Source organism: Notolepis coatsorum, assembly GCF_963971535.1.
Source record: "Notolepis coatsorum genome assembly, chromosome: 11".
Taxonomy (NCBI): domain Eukaryota; kingdom Metazoa; phylum Chordata; class Actinopteri; order Aulopiformes; family Paralepididae; genus Notolepis; species Notolepis coatsorum.
In genome coordinates this window covers 3,769,452-3,781,951 of record NC_140175.1, presented here as the reverse complement: position 1 = coordinate 3,781,951, position 12,500 = coordinate 3,769,452, and the positions used below count along the sequence as shown (strand labels likewise).

The window sequence follows — 12,500 nt, the reverse complement described above, 5'->3', positions numbered from 1 at the left end:
AGTACCTCACCTGGCCTGCAGTACCTCCCCTGGCCTGCAGTACCTCACCTGGCCTGCAGTACCTCACCTGGCCTGCAGTACCTCACCTGGCCTGCAGTACCTCACCTGGCCTGCAGTACCTCACCTGGCCTGCAGTACCTCACCTGGCCTGCAGTACCTCACCTGGCCTGCAGTACCTCACCTGGCCTGCAGTACCTCACCTGGCCTGCAGCACCTCACCTGGCCTGCAGTACCTCACCTGGCCTGCAGTACCTCACCTGGCCTGCAGTACCTCACCTGGCCTGCAGTACCTCACCTGGCCTGCAGTACCTCACCTGGCCTGCAGTACCTCACCTGGCCTGCAGTACCTCACCTGGCCTGCAGTACCTCACCTGGCCTGCTGGATGCACTCGACCCACTCGTCGCAGTCTGTCTCCTCCTCCGTCCGCAGCTCCAGGGGCTTCTGTCCATCGTGACCGAAGACGACCAGGAAGTGGTGCTGAGGTCACAGGGTAAACAAACAGGAAGTGGTGCTGAGGTCACGGGGTAAACAAACAGGAAGTGGTGCTGAGGTCACGGGGTAAACAAACAGGAAGTGGTGCTGAGGTCACGGGGTAAACAAACAGGAAGTGTTGCTGAGGTCACAGGGTAAACAAACAGGAAGTGGTGCTGAGGTCACGGGGTAAACAAACAGGAAGTGGTGCTGAGGTCACGGGGTAAACAAACAGGAAGTGGTGCTGAGGTCATGGGGTAAACAAACAGGAAGTGGTGCTGATTGATTGATTGATTGAAAACTTTATTTAACAGATTGCAGAATGGGTACAATACAGTACGGCTCAATACATACAATTGTTTTTTTTTTTTGATCAAATTTTTTTATTGACATTCTCACAAAACAAGACAACACATTAACCACAATCACAATACATAGAACTTCACAAGAAAAAAACAAAAACAATAATAATAATGACTAACAATTATACAGACAAGAGAAAAGAAACCAGAGTTCAACCTACTAAATTAATTCCAAGGGGTACTATCTAATAAATGGTCTTTCCCAGTGTTCAGTCCCGCTTCCCGGCCGTGTGACCCTATATTAATAAAACGTACATCTCCAATCCACCACAAGGACCATTTTTTGGGGGAACACGACCTGAAACCAGAGCAATGAACCTTCATGAAAAAACAAAAACCTGTAGGTGTTCCATAGACTCACAGAGACCGTGTAAAAGTGGCCAAACAGTGAAGAACTAGTTAAATAGCTGCCCCCCCATAATATCCCCAGCTAAACTCAAGATGACAAGACAAGGGACAAGACAGACAAAAACATTTCCTCCTCCCCCTCCCAAGAGACCGCCGGACTCACCCGAACACGCACCCCAACCCCGCTCAGCCGCACACTGCGGTCTTTACCTTCTCAGCTGCTGCGAACCACAGGTCAATTCCAGCCTGCCCCACCCCAATCACCCGGGCTGTGGATATCTCAAGATAAATCACATCCAATAGAGTTAGGGACCAGTTAATCATTGTAAGCTTCTCAGGCTCCTTCCATCTCATTGCTATTAGCTTCTTCGCTGCTGTGACGCCCGCTAGGACAACCCTTTTCAGTTGTACGGACGCGGGTAGTGTCGTTATATCGTTCAGGAGTAGCGTAACAGCTGTGAATGGGATAGTTAAGCCACACAGATCTGAAAGTTTGTCCGTTATTGACCTCCAGAAGCGGGCCACTGGTGGGCAATCCCAATACATATGCATATAAGTGCCTGTGGCCTTTTGAGAGCACAAAGTGCACCGAGAGTCGGTTATCAGTCCCATAGCAAATAGCTTCCTAGGTGTAAGATAGGTCCTATGAATATAATTAAAATTAATTTGCTGGTGATTGGGGTTGCGGGAAGATAATGCCACATTTGCCCAAACATCATCCCAGTCAAACTCGGGGTCCAACTCCGGGATATCCACACGCCAGATTGTATCCAATGATACATTTTTATACGTGGATTGAATTAAGAGCGTATAAAAGTCGGAGACAAACCCTCTGGATGTCGTCCTGTCCACTATGAGCCTGAGGAAGGGGTGTGGGTGCAAGGCTTGAGCCCACGGTACGCCATGCGCCCTCAGTGCTGACCTTAGTTGAAGGTAAAGAAAGAAGGACTCGCCGGGAAGATCATAAAATTCTCTTAAGTCCTGAAACGCACGGAGGCCGTTCTTATCATAAATATCCTCCAGAGTATGCACTCCCCTCCTTTGCCATTGAGGAATATTAACCGGCTTGTGTCCAACAAGTAATTGCTTGTTATTAAAAATTGGAGAGTCCAGGTGCCAAGGGCATTTAACCCCACACGACCTCTGTACATTACGCCACGTTTGGATCACGTGAGTTATGATCGGTCCATACCTCAGCCGGCATTTCGCAATAGAGACAGTGGAGTACACTACATCCTGCAATCTTAGCGGAGACACCGCCGCCGCTTCTAAGGAGCGCCACGATACAGCCTCTACAGGGTCTAGCCAGCACATCAGAGGTCTCAGTGAAAAGGACCAGAAATAAAGTTTAAAATCAGGGATTGCGAGGCCCCCATCTTGTTTCCTACGTTGAGTAGTAGCCCTTTTGATTCTCGGGCGTTTGTTATTCCAGACAAACTTAGATACCATCGATTGTACCTTGCGCCAGTGGTCTATTGGAGGGGGCAGGGGGAGCATTGAGCTAATAAAATTTATCCTAGGCAGGATGTTCATTTTGATTATGGAAGCCCGGGCTTGTAAGGAGTTAGGAAGGGACGACCACCTGTCTAGATCCTGGCGTATTTTATCATAAGTACCCGTGAAGTTGTACTTAGTAGTTTGGTTCAGCGTGGGGAATATCTCTATGCCCAGGTATTTAAAATGTTCTACTATGGGGATATCAGCTGGTAGTCGTACCGCCTTGGCCAGTTCATTAAGAGGTAGGCAGGCTGATTTGTTCCAGTTAATCTTAAAACCTGACAATTTACCAAAGTCGTCGATTATCCTCAATAATTTTGTGGCCGACCGGGAGGGGTCGTCCATGAAAATCAGCAGGTCATCCGCATAGAGAGCAATTTTGTGTGGAGTATTGTTGACCATTATGGGGACGATGTCCTCCGATTGCCTAATAAATTGGGCCAAAGGTTCGAGGGAAAGCGCGAACAGTCCCGGGCTCAGAGGGCAACCCTGTCTAGAAGATCTGGAGACTGGAAAGAGTGTGGAACAGTTTTTGCCTGTCAGTATCATCGCAGACGGCGAGGCATACAGGACTTTAATCATATGAATAAAACTCTTTCCAAGACCCATGACCTCAAGTACCTTCCACAGGTATGACCACTCAAGTCTGTCAAACGCCTTCATGGCATCCAAAGACAGAACTGTGGATGGAGTTGTATTGTCTTTACTGTTATCGATTACATGCAACAGCCTCCTAAGATTATCTGCAGCCAGACGCCCCGGGATAAAACCAGTTTGATCGCAGTGTACCAATACAGACATAAATCTCTGCAGGCGACGGGCCAGCACCTTGGCAAACACCTTTAAATCGGCCCCGAGAAGACTCAAGGGTCTATAGCTACCACAATCATTGGGATCTTTGTCCTTTTTGAGAAGTAAAGAAATCAACGCCATATTGACATCTCTTGAGAACTCCCCTTGTTCGATAGCGTAATTGATCATATCGAGCATCAATGGACCCAGTTGGTCCCAGAAAGCTAAATACACTTCGGGTGGAATACCATCCCAGCCTGGCGCCTTACCCCTCTGCATTTCAACAATAGTCTCCCTCAATTCTACGAGAGTAATCGGTCTCCCCAGTTCCTTGGCCTCTTCCTCAGAAATGTGGGGTATCTCAAGCCCGCCAATGAACGATTCAAATCTAGAGTCATCCAGATTACCCTCTGAGCTATATAACTGTGAGTAAAACTCTTTAAAAGTGTCATTGATCTTTTTCGAATCAGTAGTGACTGCACCCTGGCTCGTCTTAATCGAGGGGATATCTGAGAAATGATCATTTGAGCGTATTTTCATTGCCAATAGATGGCTAGGTCTGGAGCCGTGAAAATAGTAATTTTGTCTTGTCCTATGTATCAAAAACTCAGACTGTTGTTTAAGTATGGAGTTTATTTCTTTTTTGACTATCTTACGTTGTGTGTTTAGTCGTTCATTATAGTCAGTTTGCAAGGATGCGTATAGGTCCGCATATAATGATTCCAGTCCTTCTAGCTTTTTTGACCGGGATTTTCGCAAATTGGAGGCAAATAGTGTGACATGACCCCTGATGAATCCTTTCAATGCGTTCCACAGGACCCTAGGGTCTTCTACTGTGCCAACGTTGATCTGCAAAAATTCAGCTAGTTTACTCCTGAACTCAGAACAGAAGTCATCGTTCTTTAGCAAGGTCGAATTAAAACGCCATCTGGGAGCTCTTGCGGAGAGCCTGCCAAAGGTTGCCGTAAGGAAAATCCCCTTGTGGTCTGAGAGAGCCAAGGGAACCAATGAGACATCGAAACTATCAAACATATTAGGGGACGCGAATGCATAGTCAATTCGAGAGAAGCTTTTGTGTCTGGCTGACAGGTGAGAGTAATCTCTGAGGGTGGGGTTGCATAAGCGCCAGAGGTCTGTGAGCCCCGTGTCTTTGGCCCACATCCTGAGGGCCTTAGAGGCCCGTTTCTGGTCGCTCGTTTCAGAGGGCCCGGACCTATCCATCTCCGCATCCCAGCACGCATTAAAATCGCCACCCACAATGAGAGCGTATCCATTAAGTTCCAACATATTCTTCGTGATTGTATTATAGAACGCTGAATCAAATGTGTTAGGAGCATACAATGCTATTATAGCCATCTTCCTATGCAAGAATTCAACTTTTGCTATAGTAATCCTTCCCTCCGTGTCCGACCATACATCCAAGATTTTGATATCAAGGTTACGTCTTGTAACTATGACTACTCCTTTCGTCTTATCATCGGCTGAGGATGAGGAGATAACGTGATATTGCCGATTTGCCAGTCTTGGCACGTCACCTACCATTAAATGCGTCTCACTAAGGAGAGCAAGGTCAATATTTCTCCTCTTCAATAGCCAAAGGACACTGGCACGCTTGTGTGGGGCGTTAAGCCCTCCTGCGTTCCAAATTAAAATATTCAATTTAGCCATGGTCGAGCTTGTATAAGTGCGTAGAGAACATACCCGTGCAGCCAGGCTGAGTACAGAGGTGCCGATCCCGGCGGGCCCGGACGGTCAATCCCAGGAGTTCAGAGGAGGAACACTTACACATATATAAGACAACAGTACATAGAACACATAAAAATACCACCCCAGCTACAGCCCCCCCTCCTTCTACTCTAAACCCTAACCCACCCGTCCTACTATAAGTTCCTCTATACCCACTCTCCAATCCCCACCCTATGCCCCATCCACTGAGGATGGTCATCTTCCTATCACTTCCCACTAGAGACATGGATCAATAAGACGCTTCCCACTCCCACCCAATACATACAATTGTTAAGGGGATGCAGACCAGAGAAAGACTTTCGTCTTGTTTACATCAGGGTCCCCCATTTTCAATTCATCGTAACATATATGACATACATGACATACAGATAGACAGTACTGCTACATCTATACATTTATGACATACCAGATTTGCAAATACAGTACTGTTTGTGATACAAAAAGAGTCCAGAAAAAAAAAAGTATATACATTTGATGTAGAAACTGTACATTGGATTGGGTAGGTGGGGGTGGGGGGGGTGGGGGGGGACTGTACATTGGAGGTGGTTGGGGGGGGGGGGGGGGGGTTGGGTAGGAGTGGGGGGGGGGGGGGTTGGGTAGGAGGGGTGGGTGGGGGACACTGTACAACTGTACAAACAAAACTGTACATTGGATTATTGACAAGACCATACTTGGTAATTTACTGTACATTGGAGGGGGTTGTGTTTGGACATTTACAGGGGCCAGTTTCGAGTTGCAGTCTCCCTTAGGTGTTTTTTGAGAGTGTTTTTGAAAGTGGGTAGTGATTCACATTCCTTTACAGCTTTGGGTAGGGCGTTCCACATTGATGTGGCATAATTGCGAAACGTGTTTAGTCCCTTGTTTGAGCCGAATCTGGGTTTAACATGATTTGTGGAGCTCCCTCTGGTGTTGTGATCGTGGTATTCACTGACCTTTGGGAAGTATTTTGACATGTACATGGGTACCTTGGTCGTGTAGTGTATCTTGTAGACCAGGCCCATTGCAAGTTGCTGTACTCTGTCGTCTACTCTAAGCCATCCTAGGTTGTCAAAGTGGGCAGGGGTGAGGTGGGTTCTAGGAGTAAGGTCAAGCAGTAGTCTGACCAGTTTGTTTTGAGATGTTTGTAATTTTGTTTTTAGCGCCTTTGAGGTGCTTTGGTACCATGAGGTGCAAGCATAGTCGTAGTACCCTTGAATGAGTGCTCCTGCCAGAGTCTTCAGGGTATTCTTGTTTACCAGTGAGGAGATCCGGTACAAGAATCGAGTTCGTTGGTTGACTTTTTTTATTACATTGGATGCCATTTTGTCACAGGAAAGATTTGCCTCTAGGATGGAACCCAGGTAGGTAATATCTTCTTTCCTTGTGACAATATTGTCACCCACTGTAACTGAGAAGCCGTCGGTCTTGCTGAGTTTGGTATTTGAACCGAAGAGAATGGACTCTGTTTTGCCCATGTGTAATGATAGTTTGTTATCAGCGAGCCATATGCAGATTTTGCCTAGTTCTGAGCTGAGGGTTTTTTCAACCTGTAACTTGTTCTGAGTCGTCCGCAAACAGGAACAAGTTGCAGTCACAAGCTGACGACATGTCATTTGCATAAATTAGGAACAGTAGCGGACCTAGTATGCTTCCTTGTGGAACACCACAGCTCACTGTGAGGGGGGGGGATAGGGTACCGTTTACCTCCACCATCTGTTCCCTCCCCTCCAGGTAGGATTGCATCCAGCTCACTGATAGACTATCAAAACCAATTGCTTTTAGCTTGTCAATCAGAATGGAGTGATTGACCGTGTCAAAGGCCTTTTGTAGGTCCAGCATGATCATGCCGCAGTATTTGCCCGCGTCACGGGGTAAACAACAAACAGGAAGTGGTGCTGAGTTCACGGGGTAAACAAACAGGAAGTGTTGCTGAGGTTACGGGGTAAACAAACAGGAAGTGTTGCTGAGGTCACAGGGTAAACAAACAGGAAGTGGTGCTGAGGTCACGGGGTAAACAAACAGGAAGTGGTGCTGAGGTCACGGGGTAAACAAACAGGAAGTGGTGCTGAGGTCACGGGGTAAACAAACAGGAAGTGGTGCTGAGGTCACGGGGTAAACAAACAGGAAGTGGTGCTGAGTCACGGGGTAAACAAACAGGAAGTGGTGCTGAGTCACAGGGTAAACAAACAGGAAGTGGTGCTGAGTCACGGGGTAAACAAACAGGAAGTGGTGCTGAGGTCACGGGGTAAACAAACAGGAAGTGGTGCTGAGGTCACGGGGTAAACAAACAGGAAGTGGTGCTGAGGTCACAGGGTAAACAAACAGGAAGTGGTCCGGTCTTACGGCTGCCAAAAAGTTGATAGCGTCACGCTGGATTCAACCGGATAAAATGTGCCGGAAGGTATGGGTTCTTACTAGTGCTGTCAGGCGATTAAAAAAATTAATCTAATTAATTACAGGATTTGTAATTAATTAATCTAATTAATCGCATTTTAATCGCATAACCATTTTATGCCTGATATTCTATATTCTATAATCATATTTCAAATTGCATGTGTCCGGATGGCAGAATTCAGTACTGTATCTACAAAACCTTCTGTTTAATCATCTTCCATCTATTAATTTGCTTAGATTTTTCAGGTCTGGTCAATTTGAGCATAGTGTTATTCACAGTCAAAGATAAAAAAAAATTATTGATATTCTCATTTGGTTCATTACAATTTACCAGAGGTGGGACCAAGTCATTGTTTTGCAAGTCACAAGTCAGTCTCAAGTCTTGGTACTCAAGTCCCGAGTCAAGTCCCAAGTCAAGACAGGCAAGTCCCGAGTCAAGTCCCAAGTCAAGAGTGACAAGTCCCAAGTCGAGTCCCAAGTCCTAACCTTTGAGTTTCGAGTCCTAAACGAGTCATAATACGCGTTTCACCAAAAAAATTCATTATCAACTTGTTGGCAAAACATAATCTAATTACTATAAATGTAATAATATTCAGAATCAGGGTTAGTTTTACAACTAGATACATTTGGGCAAGAGCTGCTTGAGAAAACCAGTTCAGGAGTATATTGAGAAAAAATAAAAAAGGATCACCATATCCATTTTAAAGGTAGGATAACAATAACGAAGATATTGTCTTCCCACTTGGACCAATCATTTATTTAACGTCTGCCTGCCCTGTATATACAGTCTAATGAGTCTATGGCACATGATCCATAATAGCAGACCTTGGTTCAACTAACTAGTCTACCTTAACCCTTTATCAATTTTGGGGTATAAAAAATCTGTACTGAAATGACAAGGCATCTCTGCATTTCGTATATTAGGTAGTTTATTAGGTATTAGAATTAGGTAGGGCCTAATTCGTGTGTGAGTTCTCTCTCTCTCTTGGATCAAATAACAAACTCAGCAAGGCCAACGGCTTCTCTGTTACAGTGGGTGACAATATTGTCACAAGGAAAGATGAAATTACCTACCTGGGTTCCATCCTAGAGGCAAATCTTTCCTGTGACAAAATGGCAACCAATGTAATAAAAAAAAGTCAACCAACGAACAAGATTCTTGTACCGGATCTCCTCTCTGGTAAACAAGAATACCCTTAAGACTCTGGCAGGAGCACTTATTCAATGGTACTACGACTATGCTTGCACCTCATGGTACCAAAGCACCTCAAAAGCGCTAAAAACTAAATTACAAACGTCACAAAACAAACTGGTCAGACTACTGCTTGACCTTACTCCTAGAACCCACCTCACCCCTGCCCACTTTGACTACCTAGGATGGCTTAGAGTAGACGACAGAGTACAGCAACTTGCAATGGGCCTGGTCTACAAGATACACTACACCACTAAGATACCCATGTACATGTCGAAATACTTCCCAAAGGTCAGTGAATACCACGACCACAACACCAGAGGGAGTTCCACAAATCATGTTCAACCCAGATTCGGCTCAAACAAGGGACTAAACACGTTTCGCAATTATTAAAATGATAATACTTTTATTAATATTAATTAGGCTACTGCTGGCCATTCATCAAGCGAGACATTGCTGATTGTTTATGTATTTTATAAGACAAGACAACAGCAGCCGTGTATCTTGGATGTAATGATTGATTGATTGATTGATTGATTGATTGATTGATTGATTGATTGAAAGAAAATTGTATTAACAGATTGCAGAATGGGTACAATACAGTACAGCTCAATAAACACAATTGTTAAAGGGATGCAGACCAGAGAAAGACTTTGGTCTTGTTTACATCAGGGTCCCCCATTTTCAATTCATCATAACATGACATACATGACATACAGATACAGTACTGCTACATCTATACATTTATGACATACCAGATTTACAAATACAGTACTGTTTGTGATACAAAAAGAGTCTAAAAAAGAGAGTATATGATAACGTTAGCACACTGTCGATGGCTCATTGATTTAACTGTAGCTAGCAAGCCAAGTTACTTACTATGGGGGACCCTGATGTAAACAAGACAAAAGTCTTTCTCTGGTCTACAGCCCCTTAACAATTGTGTATATTGAGCTGTACTGTATTGTACCCATTCTGCAATCTGTTAAATAAAGTTTTCATTCATTTGTTCATTCACTTACCGATCTTTGTGCAGCTTCTTAGTTCAAGTGTCGAACGAAGTTGGACGTTGCATCTCCATCTGTGATCCTCGAACCGCACGTTTTGCATACTGCGATTTGTTTTTTGTTTATCACCGCATAGTTTTTATAACGAAACGCAACAATCCTGGGTAGCAATTTACATTTCCAACTGGATGCGCCGTTCTGAATGAGTGAACTCGGCTGTAACGTTACTTCCTGACTGTGGATCGCTCGTGCTATCGCGCAACGTGATTGGTCGGATTGTTTCAAAACAAAGTGGATCTGGGAAATGAAGTGTGGATTCGCGCAAAATGAATTAATATATATATACATTTAATAACGTTAATTTTTAATCGTTGGGCATGGGGGGAGGTATCAAGTCTTTTCAAGTCAAAAGGCTCAAGTCCAAGTGAAGTCACAAGTCATTGGTTTTAAAGTCCAAGTCCAAGTCAAAGTCTTTTTTGTTTTGGTCAAGTCGAGTCTAAAGTCATCAAATTCGTGACTCGAGTCTGACTCGAGTCCAAGTCATGTGACTCGAGTCCACACCTCTGCAATTTACTCAAGCCTAGTAACAGACACAGTATTTCTGACACTGGGAATACATTCCCTGAGATCCATAGATGTCCCTAGAATCAGATACCAAGAACATGCAAATGGACCATATAAAAAAAAGTCTGTAAATGTGTATTCTACGTTCTTATGGAATGAATGAGATAAAAAAAATTATAAAAAAAAAGAAAAAGAAAATGTTGTAATTAATTTTGAGTAAATTTTCATAGCGCGATAATTTGCTGTGTAATTAATTAATCTAATTAACGCGATAAACTGACAGCCCTAGTTCTTACCTATCTCGATGTGATTTATCTAGAGATATCTACTGCACGAATTTTAGGTGTTAATGAAGCCAGTATAGCAATCTGGTTAGCTGTGGTGGAGAAGATAAAGGGAAGCATATGAACTTGTAATTTCTGATGTTAAATGGAATAGTGGATGTATAGTCCAAGAGGGGGTCCTGGGGGGGGGGGGTGGAGGGGGAGGGAAGGGGTAGGAAAGAGCGAGGAAGAGTGAGCAAGAGCACATGTATAGTATTGTATTGTATTTATTATTTGTATGTCTTAATGTCTTAATCTACATTTATTTTGATTTAATTACTGGACTGTCATTATGGTTATTATTATTTCTGTCATTGTCCTGTGATTTATCATAGATTTACTGTATTACTGTATTGTTTGTCTAGTTTTATGTTAACTCTTTAAATGCCATGCCTGGTTTTCCATTTTACCGCTTGAATGCCACCATCCGCGCCAATGTTAACGTTAATATCGCCTAATCTATGTTTTAAATTATGGCTATGTGTCTAATCTGCCCATCGCATTATCAAAGACTATTTTCCAGACAGTGCTGTGAAGGCAGATTGTTTTTTTATCGCGTCGTTGCCGTTTCAGAGCAGTTAGAAAAGCCCCCGTTTTGATATAAAAAACAGCCCATTCTGGAGCATTCTATGAAAATCGTCTTTTAGTGGAATATTCCACAACGTTGATATTCGTCGGCCTTTTTATGAATCGTTTTCAAATAAACGCTAGATGATCAATATTATACGTGCACGCACGCACATTACGGCCGCGCGAGGATAATCGCCTCGTTGATTTCCTCTCTGAGTTTTACAATGAAAACGAAAGAAGACATTTCACAAAACAGCTTATAACTTCATCAAACTTACTCCGATTATCCTACCACTGATAACACAGAGTCCTTACCTGACATCAGATGGTATCCAACTGGTATATTCCAATTCCTGATCACCATTCGAAAAAATCGATAAGTGTATGGATCCAACGCGACACAGTAGATCTCTATGATCCGGGGGGATCTGAGGCTCCAGAATGAACTGTGGTAACCCCGGCTGGATCAGTGAACTGGAAAATGTGGAGTACCGGATTTTTTTCCCCATTCATTTTCATTGAGTCCATTCCAAAATCACTTATGTCATCTGGGAGACGACAGGGGGCGCTTTTTTCCACAGTGATCGTCGGCGCCCCTCGGCTATACTCGGGTAGGCTCGGGTGATGCAATAATTTTTCAGATCGCAAAAAAAAAAATAATAATAATAATTCCGAGAAATCTCGTGAGTGGCTAGCAACCACCTATAAAAAAACACGAGAAATCTCGTGAGTGGCACTGAAAGAGTTAAAAAAGGGAAAATAAAAAACATTTGTTAAAAAAAAAAATGTGTGTGTGTGTGGGTGTGTGGGTGTGGCTCTAGGTGTGTGTGTGTGTGTGTGTGTGTGTGTCAGATTCAGATTCAGGTTCCTTTAATAAGCCATATGTTTTTTTTATCCACTTTTTCTCCTTATTTTTTCATTTTTCTCCCATCCCAATTTCGCCTCGCCAATTCTCCCTTCAATTCTCCCCTCCCCTGTCTCGAACGTTGCTAGACCATGCCTCCCACTGGTCGGCTGCAGTGAGGACCAAGCCTTGCTGCATCACGTGTCCCCTCCGGTACACGAGGAGGCAGCCTGTCGCATCTTTTCACCTGAACAGCGCGATCTCTCAGTGGCGAGGGTCTGCGTGGGAGGCTCACGCTGCCCCCGATACTTCCTGATTCTACTGCGCAGGCGCACCAACCGACCTGTAGGAGTCGCTGTCCACAACGTCCGATCCCCACCCACCGGCTTTCCCACCCCCTAATACTGCCA

The 12,500-nt window shown here is 44.3% G+C and overlaps 1 protein-coding gene across 1 annotated transcript in view; it reads right to left on the bottom strand.

Annotated features, from left to right (window-relative positions):
- rasgrf2a (Ras protein-specific guanine nucleotide-releasing factor 2a) overlaps positions 1-12,500 on the bottom strand; it is a gene marked incomplete at both ends in the record, with an annotated part of 115,077 nt that overhangs the window by 70,467 nt on the left and 32,110 nt on the right. The window contains one exon of the mRNA XM_084325207.1: positions 372-478. Within this exon, the coding sequence (XP_084181333.1) occupies positions 372-478 (107 nt within the window). The remainder of the gene's footprint in view (positions 1-371; positions 479-12,500) is intronic.